Source organism: Eulemur rufifrons, chromosome 7 (assembly GCF_041146395.1).
Source record: "Eulemur rufifrons isolate Redbay chromosome 7, OSU_ERuf_1, whole genome shotgun sequence".
Lineage (NCBI taxonomy): Eukaryota > Metazoa > Chordata > Mammalia > Primates > Lemuridae > Eulemur > Eulemur rufifrons.
This window is the reverse complement of record NC_090989.1, coordinates 240,036,542-240,062,435: the sequence shown is the minus strand read 5'-3', so window position 1 is coordinate 240,062,435 and position 25,894 is coordinate 240,036,542. Positions and strand designations below refer to the sequence as shown.

The 25,894-nt window shown below is 37.8% G+C and overlaps 1 protein-coding gene across 1 annotated transcript in view; it reads right to left on the bottom strand.

Moving 5' to 3' along the window:
• DENND4C (DENN domain containing 4C) overlaps window positions 1-23,694 on the bottom strand; it is a 93,404-nt gene extending 69,710 nt beyond the window's left edge. Inside the window, exons 1-2 of the mRNA XM_069476505.1 lie at window positions 23,417-23,694; window positions 7,486-7,807 (exon numbers count right to left, since the gene is read on the bottom strand). Of these exons, the coding sequence (XP_069332606.1) occupies window positions 7,486-7,790 (305 nt within the window). The 5' untranslated portion in view covers window positions 7,791-7,807; window positions 23,417-23,694. The remainder of the gene's footprint in view (window positions 1-7,485; window positions 7,808-23,416) is intronic.
• Window positions 23,695-25,894: the final 2,200 nt, after the last annotated feature.

Sequence of the window (25,894 nt, the reverse complement as noted above, 5' to 3'; positions counted from 1 at the left end):
TCAATTCCTAGAAGTTTCATCAAATATTATGATGTTTTCACAAAAATTTCCTTCATAATTTCTGTCAGATTTTTACCTTTAACCAAAAAACTATAAAACATTATTTAAAGAAACTAAAGTGCTAGGAGCCAAAACATCTCATGCTCATAGAGAAAAAGATAATATTTGATAAGATGGCAATACTACCCAAACAGATCTACAAAGTCAATGCAATTCCTATCTAACTCCCAGCTGCTCTCTTTCTTTCTTTCTTTCTTTCTTTTTTTTTTTTAGGAAACTGACAACCTGATTTGTGAGTTCATATGAAAATGAACGGGACCCCGTAGAGCCAAAGCATTCTAGGAAAAGAAAAAGAAAGTTGGAGAACTCACACTTTCCTACTTCAAAACTTACTATAAATTTATAGTAATCAGTACAATGTTATGCTGGCATAAGGATAAACACATAGATCAACAAAACAGAATGAAGAGTCCAAAATTAAGCCCTTACATTCACACTCAATTGATTCTGATGAGTGCCTAGGCAATTCAATTGGAAAGAAGAGTCTTTTCAACAAATGGTGCTGGAAAAACTGTATATCCACAGGCAAAAGTATGAAGTTGGACCTCTTCCTTATACTACATACCACACTCAAAATAGATCAAATAATTAAATGTAACAACTAAAACTAAAATACTCTTGGGAAAAAAAACAGGAATAAATCTTTGTGACCTTGGGTTAGACAAAGCCTTCTTAGATATGACACCAAAAGCACAAGCAACAAAAGAAAAAATAAACTGGACTTCATCAAAATTAAAAAGTTCCATGATACAATTGATACTATTAAGAAAGTGAAAAGACAACCCATATACTATGAGAAAATATTTGCAAATCATGTATCTAATTAGGGAATTCTTTCCAGAATATGTAAAGCACTCTTGTAACACAACATAAAAAGATAACACAATTTAAAAATGGGCACAGGGCTAGGCAAAGGATATAAGGAAACTCTCTATACAAACTGTTCAACTCTTATGTAAAACTAAAATTATTTAAAAATAAAATAATTCTTGTTTTTTAAAATTAGGCAAAGAATCTGAATAGACACTTGTTCAAAGAAGATATACAAATAGCCAAAAGCACATGAAAAGATTCTGAACATATTAGCCATCACGGAAGTGCACATCAAAACCACAATGAGATACTACTTCACATCCACTATGATGGCTATAATAAAAAAGACACATAATAGTGAGAGTTGGGGTGAGGATATGGAGAAATTGGAATCCTCACAACATTACTTGTGGAAATCAACCACTTTAGAAATACAGTTTGACAGTTCCTCAGAGTAAAACAGACAGTTTCGGCCAGGCAGTGGCTCACGCCTCTAATCCTAGCACTCTGGGAGGCCGAGATGGGAGGATCACTTCAGCTCAGGAGTTCGAGACCAGCCTGAGCAAAAGCAAGACCCCGTCTCTATTAAAAATAGAAAAATTAGCCAGGCATGGTGGCATGCACCTGTAATCTCAGCTACTTGGGAGGCTGAGGCAGGAGAATCGCTTGAGCCCAGGAGTTTGAGTTTGCTGTGAACTAGGCTGACACCATGGAACTCTAGCCCAGGAGACAGAGTGAGACTCAATCTCAAAAAAAAAAATAAAAAAAAAATAAATAAATAAAACACATAGTTTCCATTTAACCCAGAAATTCTACTCCTGGTTACATACAGGCATACCTTGTTTGGTTGTGCTTTGGTTTACCGTGCTTCCCAGACATTGCATTTTTTACAAATAGAAGGTTTGTGCCAACCCTGCACCAAGCAAGTCTATTGGCACCATTTTACCAACAGCATGTGCTCACTTCATATCTCTATGCCACGTTTTGGCAATTCTAACAATATTTCAGATGTTTTTGTTATTATTATATCTATCATGGTGACTTCTGATCAGTGATCTTTGTATTACTATTCTCATTGTTTTAGGGCACCATGGACTATACCCAAATAAACCAAATTTAATCCATAAATGTGTATACCGACTGCTCCACTGACTGGCCATTCCTTCATCTTGGTCTCACTCTTTCTCCCTCTCCCTCTCCTTGGGCCTCCCTATTCCCTGAGATTCAACAATATTGAAATTAGGCCAATCAACAACCCTATAATGGCCTCTAAGTGTTCCAGCGAAAGGAAAAGTCTCAGATATCCCACTTGAAATCAAAAGCTAGAAATGATTAAACTTAGTAAAGAAGGCATGTCAAAAGCCAAGACAGGCTGAAAGCTAGGTCTGCTGCACCAAACACTGAGCCAAGTTCTGAATGCAAAGGAAAAGTTATTGAAGAAAAGGAAAGTGCCATTGCAGTGAGAATACATGAATGATAAGAAAGAGAAACAACCTTACTGCTGATACAAAGAAGGATTGAGAGGTCTGGATAGATCAAACCAGCTACAACATTCCCTTAAGCCGAAGCCTAAAACAGAGCAAGGATCTAATTCTTTTCAATCCTATGAAGACTGAAACAGGTGAGGAAGCTGCAGAAGAAAAATTGGAAGGTAACAATTTGGTTCATGAAGTTTAACTAAAGTAGATTTCCCTGTAACATAAAAATGCAACGTGAAGTAGCAAGTGTTGACATAAGCTGCAGCAAATTATCCACAAGATCTAGCTAAGAACGGGGCTACACTAAACAAAAGAATTTCAATGTACGTGAAACAGCCTTCTGTTGGAAGAAGATGCCACCTAAGACTTTCATAGTTAAGAAGTCAACTGCTGCCTTTAAAGCTTCAAAAGTACAGGCTAACTTTCTTGATAGGGGCTAAAGCAGCTGGTGACTTTAAATTGAAGCCACTGGGAGGCCAATGCAGGTGGATCGTTTGTCCTACTCACCCCTTGGGCACAAACCCCTCGCCAGCTTTCTCACACTGCTGGGATATCCCCTTTGGGACTTCACCCATTTTGGAAGAGCAGTACTCTGATTATTTACTAGAGCCAAGGCTAATCCGGACTTAAGGTGCCACCTAGAGCCAAAAAGGAGGCAGTGACTTAGAGGTAAAGAACCTCTAAGCAAATATATCCAATAAAAAACAAAACAAAACAAGAAAATCAGACAGAGAAGACTGGAATAAATAACTAATCCTTCGGTGAAAAGACACAGATGTACATCCACAAGAAACAGCAGCAAACAGAGAACCATGATCTTCCCAAACTAGTAATTGATCCCAATGAGACAGTGATGTGGTGAGCTCTCTGATCAAGAGTCAAAATATTAGCTTTATGTAAACTCAGTGATCTCCAAGATAACACAGAAAAGCAATTCAGAAATTTATCAGAGAAATTTAACAAAGAGATTAAAATAATAAAAAGAAACAGAAGTCTTGGAACTGAAAAATACATTTGCTGAACTGAAAAATTTATCAGAGGCTCTCAATAGCAGAATAGATCAGACAAAGGAAAGAATCAATGAGATAAAAGACAGGATATTTGAAAATACAGTCAGAAGAGAAAAAAAGAATGAAAAGCAACAAAGATCGCCTATAACATATTAAAAATTACCTCAAAAGACCTAATCTAAGAATTTTGGTGTTTAAGAGGTAGTTGAGCAAAAGCAAGGGGTAGAAAGCTTATTCAATGAAATAACAGAAACGTTCCAAAATTTAAGAAAGACATAAATACCTAGGTACAAGAAGGACTTAGAATACCTAACAGATCTAACCCAAACAAGACTACCCCAAGGGAATATAAAACTCTCAAAGGTCAATAACAAAGAGAGGATCCTAAAAGCAGCAAGGAAAAGAAGCAAGAAAACATATAAAAGAGCTCCAATTCATCTGGCAACAGACTTCTCAACAGAAACCATATAGGCCAGGAGGGAGTGGAACATTTTCAAATTGCTAAAAGGTGGGGTGGAGTGAGAAGCAGAAAATGTCATACAAGAATACTATATCTAGCAAAGTTATCCTTCAAATATGAAGGAGAGATAAAGTCTTTCCCAGACAAACAAAAGCTGAGAGAATTTACTACCATCAGACATGTCTTACAAGGAATGCTAAAGGGAGTTCTTCAATCTGAAAAAAAAAAAAAAAGAAAAAAGAAAACACTAACATGCAAAAAAAAAAAAAAATTAAAAGTATAAAACACACTGGTAAAATTAAATATACAGACACACCCAGAATACTCTAATACTGTAATTGTGGTGTGCAATCCACTCATAACCCTAGCATTTAGCCTAAAAGACAAATCTATCAAAAACAATTAACAGCTACAGCAACCAGTTAACAAATCAGTAATATAAAAGCATATAAATTGAGACAACTAAGCATATAAATTGAAACAACTGGCCGGGCGCGGTGGCTCACGCCTGTAATCCTAGCACTCTGGGAGGCCGAGGCGGGTGGATCGCTCAAGGTCAGGAGTTCGAGACCAGCCTGAGCGAGACCCCGTCTCTACTAAAAATAGAAAGACATTATATGGACAACTAAAAATCTATATAAAAAAATTAGCCAGGCATAGTGGCGCATGCCTGTAGTCCCAGCTACTTGGGAGGCTGAGGCAGTAGGATCGCTTGAGCCGAGGAGTCTGAGGTTGCTGTGAGCTAAGCTGACGCCACGGCACTCACTCTAGCCTGGGCAACAAAGTGAGACTCTGTCTCAACAACAAAAAAAAAAAAAAAAAAAAAAAGAAACAACTAAAAGTCGAAATATAGGGGAAAGAGAGAGTTAAAGTGTAGCATTTTTTGTTTTTTCTTTGTTTCTATTTTATTCTTTGGGATCTAAGATAAGGTGTCATCTCTTTAAATAATTCGTTATATCTAGAAGATATTTTCTATAAGCCTCATGGTAACCACAACACAGAAACCTATAAAAGATTCACTAAAAATAAAAAGAAACAAATTAAAACATACCATCAGAGAAAATCACTTAACCACAAAGGAAGACAATATTAAAAAGAAAGAGAGGAGTTACAAAACAACAGGAAAACAAGAGAAAAATGGCAATAGTAAATCCTTACTTATCAATAATAAAATTGAAAGTAAATGGACTTAATTCTCCAATGAAAAGGCACAGAGTGGCTAAATGGATAAATAAATAAGAAACAACTACATGCTGCCTACAGGAAACCCACTTCACTTACAAAAACACACAAAGACTGAAAGTGAAGAGATAGAAAAAGATACTGAATGCAACTGGAAAGCAAAAAAAGAAAGAAGTACCTATACTTACATAAGATAAAACAGACTACAAATCAAAAACTTTAAAAAAAGACAAAGTAAGTCACTATATACTAATAAAGGGTTCAATTCAGGAAGAGGATATAACAATATAAATATCTATGCACACAACACTGAAGCTCCAAAGTACATAAAGCAAACATTAATAGATCTAAGGGAGAGAAAGACTGCAATATAATAATAGTACGGGACTTGTACCATCCCACTCTCATTAATGGATAGATCATCCAGATAAAAATCAACAAAGAAACATTGGAGTTAAACTACACACTACACCTACTAGGCCTAACTGACATTTATAGAACATTTCACCAAAATGTTGCAGAATACATATTCTTTTTCATCAGCACACAGAATATTCTCCAGAACAGACCATATCTCAAGCCACAAAACAAGTGTGAACAAATTCAAAAATGTAGAAATCATAACAAGTATCTTTTCTGGCCACAATGTAATACAACTAGAAATCAATAACAAGAGGAACTTTGGAAAACACACACACAAGCAAGTTAAACAATATGCTCTTGAATGGCCAATGGGTCAATGAAGAAATTAAGAAGGAAATTAAAAAATTTCCTGAAACAAATAAAAATGGAAATGCAACATACCAAAATCTATGGAATATAACAAAGGCAGTCTATAATATCAAAAAAGTAGAAAGACTTAAAGTAAAACCAAAAAAATAAATAAATAAATAAATAAAAAGCACAAACCAAACCCTAAATTAGCAGAAGGAAAGAAATAAAAATCAGAGCAGAAGTAAATGAAATTGGGACCAAAAAACACAAAAGATTAATGAAACAAAAAGTTGGTATTTTGAAAAGATAAACAAAATCAATAAATCTTTGACTAAACTAATTAAGAAAAGAAGAGAGAGAGCCGGGCACAGCAGCTCACCCCTGTAATCTAGCACTCTGGGAGGCCGAGGCAGGCAGATTGCTTGAGCTCAGGAGTTTGAGACCAGCCTGAGCAAGAGCGAGACCCCGTCTCTACTAAAAATAGAAAGAAATTATATGGACAACTAAAAATATATACAGAAAAAATTAGCCGGGCATGGTGGCACATGCCTGTAGTTCCAGCTATTTGGGAGGCTGAGGCAGGAGGATTGCTTGAGCCCAGGAGTTTGAGGTTGCTGTGAACTAGACTGACACCATGGCACTCTAGCCCGGGCAACAGAGTGAGACTCTGTCTCAAAAAAACAAACAAAAAAAAAAAAAAAAACAAAACCAAACTACGAGATATCATTTCACCTCAGTTAAAATTATACGGAATCAATCTAAGCTCCAATCAACAGATGAATGGATACAGAAAAAAATGTGGTATATATACAATGAAATATTATTCAGCTGCAAAAACAATGAAATCCTGTCATTTGCAGCAAAATGGATGGAACTAGAGGTCATTATGTAAAGTGAAATAAGCCAAGCACAGAAAGACAAATATCGCATGCTCTTATTCATTCATATGTGGGAGCTAGAAAAGTGGATCCTGTGAAGATACAGAGTACCCAATAGGTGGTTACCCAAGGCTAGGAAGGCTGGAGGGGGTGAGAGGATTAAGAGAAGTTGACTAATGGGTATGAACATGGTTTGATAGAAGAAATAAGACCTAGTTTTTAGTAGGGTGACTACAGTTCACAATAATCTATTTTGTTTTAAAATAGAAGAGTAGAATTCAAATGGTTTAAACATAAAGAAAAGACAAATATTTAAGATGATGAATATCCCAAGTACACTGATTTGATCTTTACAAATTATATGAATGTATTAAATTAACACATGTATCCTAAAACTATGTACATCTATTATGCATCTATAAAAACAAAACTATACTCCTTAGCTGTAAACACCCTCCTCCCAGCGTTAAAAACCATACAGCACAATTGTATTTAAAACAGTACTGCTCCTTTGTTAAATGAGCTCAGGGCTTCACAAAAACTCATTACATTAATATAATCCAGCACCTTAAAATTATAGTGTCTTTTATTATAGCTTCTTGTTCTTTCATGTTTAATAAGCTTATCTGTTAAGTACAACAGAAATGTAATGACATTTCAGGGTCTAAGTGCCTTGATTTCAATATTTTTTGTAAGGAAATGATCTAACAATTCAAGTACAATGCAGAGAAATTCAGTAAGGGTGGATACTGAAATGTAATATATTACTATACTTGATCCTATAGTAACAAATAATAATAAAACTATCAAGGATTTCAAATTTCTACTCCCATGAACTTTAAATAAGTTCTATTCCCTTCAAGATAGCAAAAGAAAATAAGTTACCATACCCAATATCTGTAAGGGGTGGTTTATCTCTCCCTCTCTTATAACAGAGGTAAAGTTCTGGGCTTTTCAGACTTCCATAGTTCAAGTTTGCTTGGAGAGCTGATGGAGTGGCTTCAACACAGGTGTAACCTTCAGGTACTGTCTCCCCAGCTGATTTGATAATAACTGCAATATCTGTAATTGGAGCTTTAGGCCCAGTTGACTTAGTATCTAAACGATTTATTTCTTGATCCAAAAGAGTAGATGTGTCAGTGAGACCTGCCACGACAAAGTAGTCTGTCACTCTCAGTCCTTTGTCTTCTATCATGGCTGCTATTTTATTTTCTAGAAGAGAGGAGAGAAAAAAATATCAATTAAATAAAATACTTCATCCGACTCACTAAAATTATAATATCCTTGCGTTAAAAATGACCAACCGGCACACTTCCCAGTTGGATTTACAATCAAATTGTCATTCTGAGAAGGACACTGCTTTTATCCTTTCAGCTTTTACCTAATACAAAGTACAAATTAACAGCATCAATTCATTTGCAACACAACTATGATCCTTTCATGTGTCTAAGGCTCCATTAAGAATAAAAAAACTGACAGAGGTAGGCTATGGTGCTTTCTGTTGAGCAAAATGCACTTAATGAACACTACTTGGACCATTTAAGAAATATTTCTCTTTTAACACATCAACTGCCATGTAGGTTGTATTTAACTCACACCAGTTTTGAGCCTTGTGAAGCAAATCCTGGGCAAAAGACCCTGCAGTTGGTTCATGAAAATCTTACTTGTTGATGTTCTTTTTTTTTTTTTTTTTTTTGAGACAGAGTCTTGCTCCGTTGCCCGGGCTAGAGTGCATGGCGTCAACTCACAGCTACCTCAAACTCCTGGGCTCAAACGATCCTCTTGTCTCAGCTTCCCAAATAGCTGGGACTACAGGCGCGTGTCACCACGCCCAGCTAATTTTTTCTATTTTTAGTTGCTCATCTAATTTTTTTTTTCTATTTTTTAGTAGAGACAGGGTCTTGCCTCAGCCTCCCAGAGTGCTACGATTACAGGTGTGAGACACCACACCTGGCAGAAATTTTCTTGTACCTCTTCCTTATCTCTCCTCCCCAGGCAACATGTGATCTGTTTTCTGTCACTATAAATTAATTCCTATAATTTATACATCATACAGTATGTATTCTTTTGTCTGGCTTCTTTCACTCATAATTACTTTGAGATTCAACCATGCTGTTGCTTTTATTAGTAGTTTACTGCCTTTTATTACAGAGTAGTATATTCCACTGTGTGAATATACCACAGTATATTTATTAATTCACCTATATTAATAGACATTTGGGTCATTTCCAGTTTGAAGCTATTACGAATAAAGCTGCCATGAACACCCATGTATAAGCCTTTATGGACAAAGGCTTTCATTTATCTTGGGTAAATTCCTAGAATGGAATGATTGGATTATCTAGTAGGTATATATGGTTCTAAAAAACTGCCAAATAGTTTTCTAAAGTGAATGTATCATTTTACATTCCCTAGGGGAAAAAAATTAATAAAAAAATAAAATAAAATAATAACAAAAAAACATGTTACATTCCCACCAGTGGGTATATGAGAGGTCCAATTGTCCCACATCCTTTTCAACACTTTAGTAGGTAAGTCTTTTCCATTTAGACATTTTAATAGGTATGCAGGGATATCAAACCGTGGTTTTAATTTGCATTTTTCTAATGACTAATGATGTTGAATATCCTGTCAGGTACTTATTTTCTATCTATATATCTTCCTTGGTGATGTTTCTGTTTGTATCTTTTGCCCCATTTTTTAACTGAGTTGTTTGTTTTCTTATTACTGAGTTTTGAGAGTTCTTCGTGTATTCTGGAAACAAGTCATATCAAGTATATGCTTTGCAAATATTTCTCCTAGTATGTGACTTGTCCTTTGATTCTCTTACAGTGTCTATTGAAAACGAGAAGTTTTTTATTTTTGATATATTCCAGTTTATCAATCTGTTCTTTTATGGATCACGCTGGTGGTGTCGTATTTAAGAAATCATTGTCTAATCCAAGGTCACAAAGGTTTTCTCCCATGTTTTCTTCTAAATGTTTTATAATTTTATGTTTACATTTAGGTCTATGGTCCATTTTGAGTTAATTTTTATATATGGTGTGAGGTATGAATCAAGATTCATTTTTTACATATGGATACCCAATTTTTCCAGCACCATTTATTGAAAAGACTATCCTTTCTCTACTGTATTGTCTTCATACATTTGCTCAAAAATCAATTGCCTACCTGGGTGTAGTGGCAGGCCTGTAATCCCAGCTACTCAGGAGGATCACTTGAGCCCAGGAGTTCAAGACCAGCCTGAGCCACATATCAAGACCCCATCTCAAAATATAAAATAAAATAAATTTTTAAAAATCGGCTGCATGATATGTGCCAATCCAATTTATTTCTGGATTCTCTGTTTCATTGATCTATTTGTTTTATGCCAGTACTATTACATGGCTCTGATTACTGTAGCTTTATGATAAATTCTGAAATCAGGCAGTGTAAGCTTTCAGCTATGTTCTTTCTCAAAACTTTTGACTATATTAGGTCCTTTGCATTTCAATAAGCATTTGAGAACCCACTTATCAATTTTTAGCAAAAACAAAGGCTACTATGATTTTTAAATAGGATTGCTTTGACTCTATAGGTCAATTTAAGGAGGTTTGACATCTTAGCAATATTGAGTCTTCTAACCCATGAACAAGGTTTTCTCTCTGCATTTATTTACAGCTTTTGACAATTTTCTCAGCAGTGTTTTATACTTTGCAGCATACAAGTCTTTCACATCTTTGGTCAGATTTATCACTAAGTACTTAATAATTTAAGCACTATTGTAAATGACATTGTTTTCTTTTTAATTCAATTTCTAATTGTTCATTGCTACTATATAGAAATACAATTGATTTTTATATATTGATCTTACATAATGCAATCTTTCTAATGTCACTTATTGGTTCTCGAGCTGTTTTTGTAGGTTCCATTAGACTTTCTATATAGATGATAATGTGTTGATGAATAAAGAATTTTTTTCTTTCTTTCCAATATAGATGCCTTTTAATTCTTTTTCTTGCCTTATTGCACTGGCTAGAACATCCACTACAATGTTCAAGAGAAATGGTGACCAAAAGATATACAAATGACCAATAATAGGCACATCAAAAGATGCTCAACATTAGTCACGGCAACACTATTCATAGTAGCCAAAAGGTGACAACACCTAACTCATCTAGACCACAAAAAAAAAAAGAAAAAAGAAAGAAAGAAAGAAAAGAAAAAAGAAAAGGTAACAACAACCCAAGTGTCCATCAACAGCTGAATAGATAAATGTAATATTAACATACAATGGAATATTATTCAGCCTTGGAAAGGAATGAAATTATGATACATGCTACAACATGGATAAACCTTGAGGGCATTATGCTAAATGAAATAAGCCAGTCACAAAAAGACAAATACTGTATAATTCTACCCTAGGGTAGTCAAATTCATGAAGACAGGCTGGGCAAGATGGCTCATGCTTGTAATCCCAGCACTCTGGGAGGCAAAGGAAGGAGGATCACTCGAGCTCAGAAGTTTGAGACCAGCCTGTGCAAGAGCGAGACCCCCATCTCTATTAAAAACAGAAAAAATTAGCTGGTCATGGTGGTGTGTGCCCATGGTGGTACATGCCTATGGTCCTAGCTACTCTGGAGGCTGAGGCAGGAGGATCACTTGAGCCCAGGAGTTTGAGGTTGCAGTTAGTTAGGATAATGCCACTGTACCATCTCCAAAAAAAAAATTCATGAAGACAGAAAGTAAACAGCAGTTGCCAGGGGCTGCAGAGAAGAAGGAATGGGAAGTTGTTTAATGCATACAGAGTTTATGTTGAGGACAACAGAAAAGTCTGGGGTACAAATAGTGGCAATGGTTACACAACACTATCAATGCATTTAGTGCTACTGAATTACACGCTTACAAATAGTTAAAATAATAGGAATATTTTACCACAATTTTTTTAAATTTATTTTTTAATTTCAGATTACAGGGGTACAAACAGTTTGGTTACATAAATTGTCTTTGCACTGCCTGAATCAGAACTACAAGCATGCCCATCCCCCAGACGATGTGCACTGAAGCCATTAGGTGTGAATTTACCCATCCCCTCTACTTCCCTCCCACCTGCCTGACATCCAATGAATGCTTCCATATGTGCACGTAAATGTTGATCAATTAGTACCGATTTAGTGGTGAGTACATGTGGTACTTGTTTTTCGATTCTTGTGATAACTCACTTTGAAGAATGGGCTCCAGCTCTATCCACAATTTTTTTTAAAGAATACATCAGTAAGTATCTCTCCATATCAAACATTTGGGTTTCTGTTGAGTTTTAAATTCCTGGAGTCAGCTTTCTAGATCAGAATACATAAATGCCTGTATAGCCATTCTTACATGTTGCCTGTATGATCATTCTTACATGCTTCCTGTATAACCATTCTTTCATATTACCTTCTTGCCTTTTGAAACAAATATACAGATTTACCATAACAAAACAATGTATCTGTGGTCCCAATAAGGGTTGTAACTGTAATTACGTTTAATTTGGTAGAGTAAAACTGGTGCAGGGAGGTGGTTTTAATACACATTTATTTGATCAGAAAAGACAAAGAGAGATATGGTGAGAGTTGGACAACTTTGTTTTGTTCTAGATCTTATGGGGAAAGCATTCAGTCCTTCACCAGTAAATTACGTTACCTGTAGGTTTGTCATAGATGCTGTTTATCAGGTTGAGGAAGTTCTTTTGTATTCTGAGGCTTTTTTTTTTTTTAAATGAGGAATGGATGTTGGATTTTATCAAACATTTTGTTGTGTATCTACTGAAATCATACAGCTTTTTGTTTTTTTTTTTTCTTTTTGAGACAAGAGTCTCACTCTGTTGCCTGGGCTACAGTGCCGTGGCATCAGTCTTGCTCACAACAACCTCAAACTCCTAGGCTCAAGCAATCCTACTGCCTCAGCCTCCCAAGTAGCTGGGACTACAGGCATGCGCCACCATGCCCAGCTATTTTTCCTATATATTTTTAGTTGTCCAGATCATTTCTTTCTATTTTTAGTAGAGACGGGGGTCTCGCTCTTGCTCAGGCTGGTCTCAAACTCCTGAGCTCAAATGATCCGCCTGCCTTGGCCTCCCAGAGTGCTAGGATTACATGCATGAGCCACCGCACCTGGCCCATACAGTTTTTCTTTTTTCATTTGGTAATACAGTGAATAATACTTATTTTCAAGTTATAAACCAACCCTGAATTCCTGACATAAACTCCATCTGGGTCATGATATATTATTCTTTTAATATATTCCTGAATTCTATTTGCTACAATTTTGTTTGAGATTTTATATATGTTACTGAGGAATACTGGTCTGTAGCAAGATAATGCTAGCGTCATAGAATGAGTTGGGAAGAATTTCCTCCTCTTTAATTTTCTGGAAGAGTTTGTATAGAACTGGTATTATTTCTTCCCTAAATGTTTGGTAGAATTCACCTGTGAAATCATCTGAGCCTGGATTTTCCTTTGTGGGTAGATTTTTAACTATAAATTCAATTCCTGGCTGGGCATGGTGGCTCATGCTTGTAATCCTAGCACTTTGAGAGGCTGAAGTGGGAGGATCACTTAAGGCCAGGAGTTTGAAACCAGCCTGAGCAACAGAGAGAGTCCACGACTCTAAAAAAAATAGAAAAATTAGCTGGGAGTTGCTCACGACCACTACACCCTTGCTGACTTTCTGTCCACTTGTCCTATCAACTAGTAAGAAAATGGCATTGAAATCTCTGACTATAGGGCCGGGTGCAATGGCTCATGCCTGTAATCCCAGCACTTTGGGAGGCCAACAAGGGAGTATCACTTGAGGCCAGGAGTTCAAAACCAGCCTGGGCAATGACAAGACCCTGTCTCTACAGAAAAGTTTTTTAAAAATTAGCCAGATAGGTGGCACACTCCTGTATTCCAGCTACTCAGAAGGCTGAGGCGGGAGGATTGCTCATGAATTCGAGGTTACTGTGAGCTATGATCATGCCATTGCACTCAAGCCTGAGCAACAGAGCCTCTAGAAAAAAAAAAAAAGAGAGAGAGAGAGAGAGAGAGAGAGAAATCTCTGACTGTAATTGTGGATTTATCTTTTTCTCCTTTCAATCTATCAGTTTTGCTTTATATATTTTGAAGCTCTGTTATTAAGGGCATAAAAATTAAGGATTGTAACGTGCTTTCAATCAACCAACCCCTTTATCATTAAGAAATGATGGTAAAAAATTATCCTTCTTTATCTCTGATAAAAATAAGTCTATATTAAACAAAAGCTTTTTAAAATTTTCAAATTAATTTTATTAATACTTTCCTCTCACACAAAATGTATGTATGTCTTTAGATTTACCTAAAATAAATATATGAAAATGTTGATTGTAAACATTAGTGAACAGGTAATAGCATTTGATGGTTTTTCTAATTTTAAAACATTTAAAAAAATTCAGAATAAACAGGACTAACTACAGCCAAAAAACATTTAATTGACAGAAATTGAATATATTCAAGGTATACAATGGGATGATTTGGTATATATACACATTATGTACTGATTATGACAGTCAAATTAACACATCCATTACCACCCATAGTTACCATTTGTGGGGCAAGGAGTAAGAATACTTTAAATCTGTTCTCTTATCAAATCTCAAGTAAACAATACAGTATTATTAATTAACTATAGTCACCATGCTGTACAGTACCAGTCCCAGAATTTGAATTCATCTTTTTCTCTTTTTAAAAATCAACTTTAGCTAAAATAGTTCAGTTGGGAGAACATCAGACTGAAGATCTAAAAATCAACTTTACTGATGTATTATTTATTACATACAATAAAATTCACCAATTTTAATTATACTAGGTTACTATTAAGTATGAAATGTCCAATTTCCTTAAGTACTAAGTTTGACTGCTAATATCTGTGACATTTCACTTTGACACTTCTTGTTTTATTTTTATGGTAAAGGTATATCCCCATTCTTTCAAACACACGTTTTGACTTGTGATTATCTTTCAAATTTTTTTAGAACAATTTTGTACAACCACAGATAAATAAACAATTCATATTATTTTCAAATATGAGTTCCATCATAAAACAATACAACACAGCTCAAAATAGCAACAAAGTGTTTGGAAAGGATATGGCTAATGAACACACAGTACGTTGACGGTTTAAAAAGTTCCGTTCTGGTAATTTTAATCTTAAAAGTGAGCCACATGGATGACCTGAGACCAAGGTGGCTAATGATAAATTAAAAACTGTATTGGAAGTTAATTCATCTCAACCGAAGCATAAATTAACAACAAAGTTTGACAATACTATTCTTACAATATTAGACTAGGTAAAACAGGGAAAAAAGCTGGATAGATAGCTACTACATAAATTAAACAAATGTCAAAAGAAAAATTGTCTGGAAGCTTGCCTTTCTTTGCTGGCAGAACATAAAGGCAAACCATTTCTACACCTTATTGTTAAGTGTGTTAAAAAACAGATTCTTTTTGAGACTCACAAGCATTTGGCACAATGACTGGATAAAGTGCTGAAACACAGTCCAAAACCAAATATTCATCAGAAAAAGCTAATGGTGTCTGTGTGGTGGTCCAGCACTGGTATTATCCGCTACAGCTTCATAAAACCTAGTTAGTCGATTACAGCAGATGCCTACTACAACCAATTAGATGAAATGATGAGGATGCTTGAGATTAAGCAGCCACGCCTGATCAATAGAGACAGGCCAATTCTCTTGCAAGACAATGCCTGACCACATGTTGCACAAACAACACTGCTCAAAGTACAGAGACTGGACTTAGAAACTGTCAACCACCGTGTTCACCAGACCTTACACTAACTGACTACCACTTCTTCCAAACTTTGGACTACTTACAAGAAAAAATACTCAATTCTCAACAAGCTGTGAAAAATTCCTTTCTCGATTTCATCGCCACTTGCTCTCCAGGCTTCTTCACTGCTGGCATAAACAAGCTACCATTAAGATGACAAAACTGTGTCAATAGTTTAGACACATACTTTGATTATGTGACTGTACTGCTTCTTGTTTGAGATATAATAAACTATTGATTCAAAATTGGACACTTCATATTTAATGACCTAATACAATTTTGAGTTTTGACAAACGTACACAGTTGTTTAAGCACCCACTACAATCACGATACAGAACATCGCCATTGCTGTCCTTTCCACCATCAAATGTCCTCATGTTCCCTTGCAGTCATGGCTCTGGCAACCACTGATCTTTTCTTCTATCACTATAGTTTTGCCTCTTCTAGAATTTGATATAAGTGGAATCATACAGTATACATTCTTTTGTGTCTAGCATTTCATACTTGGCATAATGCTTTTGAGATTGATCCATGTTATGTATAACTGTAGTTAGTGCTTTCTTATTGCTGAAGAACATTCAATCGTATGCTATTATCACCATTTGTTTATCCACTCACCCAGTGGTCCCCAACATTTTTGGCACCAGCAACCAGTTTCATGGAAGACAATTTTTCCATGGGGCGGGGTGGGGAGGCAGAGCTCACGTGGTGATGCAAGCCATGTTGAGCGGGCTATAAATACAGATGAAGCTTTGCTCACTAGCCCTCCACTCACCTCCTGCTGTGTGGCCCCGTTCCTAACAGGCCACACACGGACCAGTACCAGTCTGCAGCCCAGTGGCTGGGGACTGCAGCATTCACCAGTTGATAGACATTTGGCTTTTTTCCAGCTTTTGGCCAGTATGAATACAACTTTTATGAACATTTGAGTTAACTCTTTGTTCAGACGTGTGTTTTCATTTCTTTTTCTTTTTTTTTTGTTTTTAATTTCAAAATATTAATTAACAGGGTACAAGTGTTTTTGTTATATAGATAGCTTGTATAATGCTTAAGTAAAGGCTTTGGTGTGCCCATCATCATAACAGGGTTCATTGTACCTAATAGATAAGTTTTTATCCCACGCCCACCCTCTCGCCCTCTGCCCTGAATTCATCTTATAAATGAAAGTTTGTACTCTTTAACCAACCCTCATTTCCCCTAACTCCCCCTTGCCCCAGGCTCTGGCAACCACCCTTGTACACTCTACTTGTATGAGTTCAACTTTTTAGATTCTATATATAAGATTATGAGTATTTATCTTTCTATCTCTGGCTTATTTCACTTAGCATAATGTCCTCCAGGTTCATACATGTTGTCACAAATGACAGGATTTCCTTCTTTTTATGGCTGAGTAATAGTCCACTGTGTCTGTGTGTGTGTGTGTGTGTGTATGTGTGTGTGTGTATGTGTTCTTTATCCATTCATCTCTTGCTGGACACTGAGGCTGTTTCTGCATCTTGGCTACTGTGAATAATGCTGCAATAAACATGGGGGTGCAGATTATCTCTTCAAGATACTGATTTCATTTCCTTTGGATATGTACCTGGAAATGGGATTGCTGAATTGTATAGTAGTTCTATTTCTAACTTTCTGAGGGACCTCCATACTGTTTTCCATAACGAGTACACCAACTTACATACCCACCAACAATGTACAATTCTTGTACCCTTTTCCCTTTTCTCTACACCCTTATCAATACTTTGTATTAACAAAAGCTTCTAAAGAAAAATTAAAATAAAATTACTTATAAAAATCAACTTAGATATGTAGTTTAATAATTAAAATTCATTTTCCAACTACAGATAAGATAATCCTTTAGAATCAATTGTATGTCACCTTACAATTTACAACAGTATACATTCTAATAAATAAATTCCATTACTATCAACAAAACGTTATTAACTTCAATCTATAAGACTAAATGTAGTTTACACAATTCCTCTCATTGTAACAAAAAAATTTTTTTAAAGCTTCAAAAATATCTGTGTGTTCCCTGGTGTCTCAAACTGTGCTAAATGAGCAATATACTTTGTTAAGCCACAAAGAAAATACAGTTTTATCAGAGTTATTTGCTACATTTAAGCAATTTAAAATGGGGGCTTGGTGGTTCCCTTTAGAAAACATGATCAAGATCAGTTAGACTGGCTGGGTCATGGAACTACAAACCTGAAATCATTTCAGATAAAATCAGTTCCTCTTTCAGTACACAAAGCAATGTAATTCTCTACTGTGGTACCCACCATTGAAAGTTTTGTAAAGGAGGGTTGTAAAGAAGGGTTGCAAACACAAATGCCTAAAGAAGGTCAGGAAGGATATTAAGAGTCGTGGGAACTAGAGAGAATGCAGGCAGTCACTACTAATAGGATCCATCCAATCAGCTGCCAAACAAACTAGAAAAAAATCACAACTTCCTTTCTGTCTTTTTAAGAGAAGCCAGAAATCAGGATTTTTATGTAAATAACCAAGTTTTAAAATATTGGCAACTAATTAATAATTCTTAAATATAATACTAAGAAGTCCAAACAAAACACATAAGCAGGGTATAGTCACTCTAGCAGTTAAAAGTCTGGAGAACAGCTTCTAAACTCCAGAAAAAAATACTCTGAGCTGGTTAAATGTCTATCTTCACCATTAAAAGATATGTGAGCAAATGAACTTAACTATACATTAAACTGATAATATAACTACACAGAAGGGAATGAAAAAAGAACTAATCCGGCCGGGCGCGGTGGCTCACGCCTGTAATCCTAGCACTCTGGGAGGCCGAGGCGGGTGGATCGCTCAAGGTCAGGAGTTCGAGACCAGCCTGAGCGAGACCCCGTCTCTACTAAAAATAGAAAGACATTATATGGACACCTAAAAATCTATATAGAAAAAATTAGCCGGGCATAGTGGCGCATGCCTGTAGTCCCAGCTACTCGGGAGGCTGAGGCAGTAGGATCGCTTAAGCCCAGGAGTTTGAGGTTGCTGTGAGCTAAGCTGACGCCACGGCACTCACTCTAGCCTGGGCAACAAAGTGAGACTCTGTCTCAACAAAAAAAAAAAAAAAAAAAAAAAAAAAAAAAAAAGAACTAATCCAAATAACTTTTGAACATAGTACTCTGACATAAAGAATTGGAAAAAAAAAAAATCTTGACCTTTACTTAGAAGGCTTGCTTTTTATAGTGGTATGGATACAGTAATTCTGAAATTATTTAAGTATGTACTCTATGACTGAACAACTGTTGGAAACCAGAGTTCTTACTGTAAGAAAAGGGATACAAATAAAAGACGGGAGTAGGTAAGAAAGCATCTATAGACTGGAATGGAATCAGAAGTATCAATATGAACCCAAGATTTTAAGACACATACATACTAAAATGCAATATGGTACCCTGAGTTGGATCCTAGAACAGAAAAAGCACATTAATATAAAAACTTGTGAAATTAAAATAAAGTCTGGACTTCAGTTAACAGCAATGTACCAATGTTGACTTCTCAGTTTTGACAAGTATACCACAGTAATATAAAATGTTAACCATACAGGAATATAGAAACTCTCTCAACTATCTTTTTAACTTTTCTGTAAATCTAAAATTATTCAGGAATGAAAAATTTTGTGTGTGAACATTATTGATAATAGCCAAAAAATGGAAACATCCCGTATGTCTATCAACTGATGAATGGATAAATGTGGTATATCCATAAAATGAAACATCATTCAACAATAAAAAGGAATTAAGTACTGATATATGCTACAACATGGATGAATCTTAAAACATTATACTAAGTGGAAGAAGCCAATCACAAAGACCACATATAGTATCGTTCCACTTACATGAAATGTTCGGAATAGGCAAATCCACTCGTAGACGAGTGGTCAAAATATTGATTATGGTGTGGCTGAGCATTCTGTGACAACAGTGAAAACCTATGAAGCATATGATTTATATCATATGGGTGAATTGTGTGGTAAGTGAATTGTTTCTCAACAACGCATGTGTGTACATGTGCATGTGTGTGTGTGTATCTCCTAGTTCTGTCTGCTAAAAAACACCACAGAGGCAATGTCACTCACCCAAACAGCAACAAATATACCTAGCATCTAAGTCTTTGTTTCTCAATTCCACAGGCACCAGAGCTACTTAGAAAAACAGCAATTCCAGGGCTGGGCAAGGACAATACATCTAGAAATCTGACATAAGAAAAAAAAAAAAAGTACTTCTCAAAGACTAATGGGGTCCTAACAAAACAACACAGAAACTAGCTTGAACAGTCTGCCACTGTTCAAACTGTGGACAATTTCTACGTCAAAATGAATGACAATAATGGATTATAGTAAACTGATTTTTTAAACCCTTGAGTCCACACCAATATGATAAAATAAAACGAATGAATGAAGGACAGAGAAGGAAGGGAAAGCTCTTCACTATAGAATGCCAACTAATAAATGCAGAGGAATGTGGCCAGACACAGTGGCTCACACCTGTAATCCTAGCAATCTGTGAGGCCGAGGTAGGAAGATTGCTTGAGCTTAGGAGTTGGAGACCAGCCTAGCAAGAGCAAGACCCCATCTCTATCGAAAACAGAAAAAATTAGCCAGGTGGCGCATGCCTATAGTCCCAGCAACTCGGGAGGCTAAGGCAGGAGGATGGTTTGAGCCCAGGACTTCAAGGTTGCAGTGAGCTACGATGATGCCACTGCACTCTACCCAGGGCAACAGCAAGACGCTGTCTCAAAAAAAAAAAAAAAGTAGAGGAATGATAGAAAATAATCATTTTACAGTCAGATTCAAGCAAGAATTACCAAAGGATATTAAAACCACTGGGTGAAAGTCTGCTGTAGAACAGGCTATCTATACAATCTCCAATTATTTCTCTACAGATACTAATAATTGCAAAGGGATAAGATGTATTACTACAGAAATCTGGTAGCCAGTACTTTAACCAAGTAATCAAAGTGAACATCACTAATAAGTCAAATTGATATCACAAGACTTCTGATAAGATACACTAAGAACACATTAGTTATGTAGCACTGTCAGAAATGCACAGCTTTAATCTAATCATGAAGATTTAAGGAGACAAACTCAAATTGATGGCAAAAAAATTTTGGACTACTAAAAAGCCATAAAATAACAGTAATATGCAGCACCAGGGAAAACATGTTAAGTTTAAAAAGACAATTATATGAACATTAACCACAAAATTATACACAAGTATAGATAGGATCAGTATTTAAAACTAATTACTATATTATACAAGTATAACAGGATCAGAGTACAGAAAAATGTAAATGTTAGATATGCGGGAATAATTAAAAATTTTGCTTTTAATCATGTTGTATTTTTGTAATAAAAAAATTTCAAATACCACATTAAGCTCTATTATACCCATATACTTATACATGTAGAAAATGTTTTCAAGTTTATAAACTAATTTCCTCCCACAAAAATACTGTTTTAAATTTCAAGTAATAAAATTACCTCATTTTGAAATTCCTACAATCTGATGCTAAAGATCTGTTTCATACCAGCAGTACCATGTGAAATTCTTTCTCCAAGTTTTAACTCTTATAAAGGAATTTCCCATTCCAACGAGGCATTCCATTACAAGTCTATCTGACAAACTGACAAATCTGAAAGAGGAGGTACAATTTGTGATACCACCCTAAAGAAGATAACATTTTAACTGATGTATTAGGAAAAGCTTATTTGCCCTTATCATCTAAGCTTCAGCAAGCATATTTCATTGGAAATTCAAATTATGACAGAAATCTCATTTTGCCAATCAGAAAGACCAGGTGAAACAACCTGCCAACTGACTCAGCAGCTTTCTTTTTTACTTTACAACCTGTACTTAAGATGCAAACATAAGACTGAAACCTTACTTCCGAATTGAGCAGCAAAGCCAATGCAAAATCAGTATTTGTCTTGGCAGGAAACTCCAATGAAAATACGAGATGTTTTGGTCCTAACTGGCAGATACATAAAGAGCAAACGTGTCTTACTGAGTTATTTATTATGCAAAATCTCTAGTGTATAGCTACAAATTAGCTTTTATTGCAGATATACTCAACATGTTTCTTTACAGAGAGCACCTCAATCAAATAACCTTTCAAGTCTGGCCCCATGAATTGTTACAGCCTACACATCCTTGTAATGTAAAATATTTGCATTTTAAGAACAGTCTCCACACAATTCTACTGCCAATTTCTTCAACTAAAAGCTCCAGTTTATACTACAAAATACTGTATTTTCTCTCAAAAACAGAATGCACTCATTTACAAATTATACAGGAGTAAATTACTCCAATATATAACTTCAACATTTCTAACACCATAGCGTTTCTATTACTCAACTCAAAAAGTCTAAAGCAGTACTGTGCACTATACAAGGTGGCCAAAGTCAACTAACATATGATCAAGTTCACTAAAATAGATAATAAAAAAGATTAGACCCCAAACTCATCAACTACTTTGCAAAATGGTTGCAAAGATACCAATGAAGGGAAAGTATGGACTGAGTGGCAGAAAACCCTTTGCCCTTACCAGAAAAATGAGTCAAAGTAAGCCTATATAAAGGCAGATCATGTTCATGAATACAAATTTAAGTTCATTGCTGAGTTCCCAGTCTTACACCAAAACAAAGCAATTTACCAACTCTTTTAACAGTAATACAAAGAACAGGGCAGAAAATATAAGGGTTTTTTTCATGATTATAGTGATCAAGAATAGGTATCATTTAATGCTCAGAGATAAAGTTTTCCTTGTGCAACTAATTTTGCTCTTACCGCGTGAACAGAAAAATCATACAACACTCTGCATTTCAGATAGCTTAATACACATGATCACCTCAAATCAAATATTTATTGAAAACTTAGCACTAACATCCTCCCCTTTCCTATTATACCCAGACCTGGAGAGAATACCCACTCAAACGTAAATTGGGTTCTGGGAAGAATGAGTCTCAACAGGGGTTTGCACACAATTAAGCAGGCCCAAGAGGTCAACTTCTCGCGCTACAAAGCTTGACAATCTCTCGGATGCAGGAGTACAGAGACAGCTAAGGGTTCATTCACTAATGCAGATGACACTTTCCCTTACACTTGCTCAAATAACTGCGGTAACTGTCCTGAATTTTCCCGTGTGAAACAAACACATAATGGGAGGAGGAGGGGGTACTATTTAAAAACTGGGTCATTCCTTATTTGTTCTGATTAAGCACGGTCTTCGGAAGGGAAAAGGCCTATGAAGAAAACAAAAAGGAGGAAAAAAAGACATGACAGCATCCTCAAGGCAAAAGAAGTTGCAGCTCTTCGCAAGAGTCAGCACTAGGGTCTCATTAGTTGGTTTTATATCTGTTTAGTCACTCTGGAGTTGAAAATAACCAGCCTTCCTAAAAGTCATCCCCGACAAAGAAGCCCTTAGGATTGGCCACCGTAAGGCAAAGGAGGAAATGTCCTCAATTCACCTGCGACACCTGCCCAGGTCCTCTCTTCTCCCCGCGCAGTTCCCCGAGCCCCTTGGAACCCGACCTCTCCCGAGACGCTTCCCCACCCCCGACCCCAGCTCTCCGCCCTCTCAGCCCCTGCTCCCCCAGGGAACCCCCGATCCCGCGCCCTCCCCACCCTACTCCTACGCAGGCGGTCCCTCAGGGCCCAGACCCCTCGCGCTAGCACGAAAGTGGTTCTCGGGCCCAGGAGGCGGCGCGGGGAGGCCCTTCCAGGAGCAGCTTCTCCCCCAGCACATACCGCAGGCTCCGGGGACTCCCCGCCCCCGGAAATCGCGGAGAAACTAGGCCGGGAATGCCAGCCCCCGCCGCTCTCCACCTCCTCCGCGACCCCCCACAGGCCGGCCACTGGGAACTCTGCCCTCCCTGTTGCTTGCTACCTGCCCGGCACCCTCCCCGCCTCGGAGCGCGGGCCCCAGCAAAGGGACCGCGCAGGGCTTCTCCGAGAAAGGCCCCGCGCCGCAGCCTCACCTGCCGCCCGCTCCTCCGTCAGCGCCACCCCGACACAGCTCCTTCCTGGGGCATCCAAGCGCCAGTCCGCGGCCTGGGCGCCCTGGCGGGCAGAGAAGGAGACTTGCTCCGGCAGCCGCCGCTACCGCCCGATCTGCGCCTGCGCCGCCTTTCGGGCCGGGTCCCGAGGGTCGCCGCCTGCAGCCAGGGGTAACGGCCCGGAGAGCGAGCCCGCGCCGGCGCCTCGGCTCTCGGGTCTGCGGTGCGGTGCGGCGCGGGCGGCAGGTATCCTAGGAGCTGCCCGCCGCGCAGCCGTCCCGACAGCTGACCGCCATGTTTCTGTTCCCTTTTTTCCTCCCCCTCCTTCCGCCCCTTTCCACAGAACAGCACTTTCCCTCCCCCCTCCCTGTCCCTTTCCTACTGCGGGGGCGGGTGGAAAAGGGCGCGGGGGAGGGGTGGGGAAGGGGGCTGTGCGGCGCTCAAGCCCCGCCCCGGGGAGGGCCACGGCCGCGCGGCCTCGGCTCCCTTCCCCCCACCACTGCGCGACCCCGTCGGGGCTCAGCCCCCGGCCTGCAAGCCCTTCTTGTGCATTCGCGTGGCGGGTAGAGCAGAAACAGATCTGGGAAGAAGCGCTCAGGGCGCTGCTTTGCGCCCCTTTTGCGGGGCTCAGGCTCTTCGTGTGGGCTTATTATTGCCTTGGCCTCAGGCAGGTGGCGGCTGCCCCTCTGGGGGTCTTGAGAGACAGAGAAAGTGAGGCCGAGTGCTGAAGGTCACTGAGGAGTGTGTCGAGAGGAACGTTGAGTTTCCTTCCCAGAGTGGGAGTTAGAATTCCCACGCATGACTTGGGGGCTCTGAGGCCCGGAAGAGACCCGCGGGCTGGCGCTCCCCGAAGCCCCTTGGCTACAGCGCCTTCTGTGAGTCATTGGCCACGCTCGCTTTCGCTACTTCGGCAGAGATTTCGGATGGGATTCCAAATGTGGAAATCGCTCATTTAGATAATCAGTACCCTCTCGCCTTCTAAGGGTAGCCTCCTCATCGACACAGATGCCTGCAGGGTCGTTTTGCTGTAATGCAAATTTTGCAAGATGTTTTTGGACGTTTTTAAGTTATCACAGTAAGTGAGAAAGAATAAAAACTAGTTGTTCAGGAAGAAGCAAAAGGTTTAAAATAAATTAAGAGAACTTGTTTACCTCCTTGGAAAAAAAACTTGGCGAATGACTTCACAGATTCCGTGGCAGGTCAAAATTAGAACTGGTAAGATTTGTGCATATCTGGTGAGTATTCGCATACATAATGATAATTTTCCTGAGAATTACTCTCTCCTTGTTAAATCTGTAATTTTGCTAAAAAGTGTGAGATTGAACGTGGGTCATAAATTAAATGCACGGTTGTCAATTTGACATGACAATCTGGACAGCAGAAGTTTTAAATAGGATCTAATACTTTGAAATTTAGTTTGTGGACTTATTCTTCTTTCCCAAAATGCAAATTAATTATTAGCTTAAAATTATTTAATATAGGCCGGGCCAGGTGGCTCACGCCTGTAATACTAGCATTCTGGGAGGCCAAGGCAGGAGGATCGTTTGAGCTCAAGAGTTCAAGACCAGCCTGAGCAAGAGCAAGACTCTGTCTCTACTAAAAATAGAAAAGAAATCAGCCAGACTACTAAAAATATATAGAAAAGATTAGCCGGGCATGATGGTGCATGCCTGTAGTCCCAGCTACTCGGGAGGCTGAGGCAGTAGGGATTGCTTGAGCCCAGTAGTTTGAGGTTGCTGTGAGCTAGGCTGACACCACAGCACTCTAGCCCAGGCAACAGAGTGAGACTCTGTCTCAAAAAAAAAAAAAAAAAATTATTTAATATAGGGAAGATTTCTTAATAGGTACCTTTTATTAACACTCAGAAATTGAGAGTTTATTCCTCTTTTCTCAGTTTTTTCTTCTTAGGTTTTTGTTTTGGCCTCACAGAAATGAAAAATGGATGAAGTCAGTGTCCCTCTTCCACTTGATTGAGTTTTCTTACTTTACTATGTGGGATTTGAGAATTTATTTAATTTTTCTCATTATTTTAATTGTGGGAAAGTTAATTTTACTTAATTTTTAATTAAATTTTACTTTAAATTTTTATTTTAATTGTCCTCTAGATTTACCATAGATATTCATTGCCATTTCCACCCACAATCTCAAGAATGAACTTGTGTGTGTTGGGCCTAATTTTTCATTTGAGGTAGCTGTTCTTAGGTCTGGGAGTTCTTGATTCAGCCCCCTTCTCATCTGCTCTTAGGGGCTCAGGATTGAAAAAAGTTCATTTTAATTTCTAATATATAAATATTTGACTGTCTAAAAAGTGGGAAGGGAGCTGGGGAGCCCAATAAAAACATAATTGTTGTAATCATTATAGTACCGCAGTTTCTGTTGAGCCTGTGTAGCAGATACAAGAATGCATAGGAAGAATCAGCCCATTGAAGAGGAGAATACAGATATTCTAGCAAAAAGCAG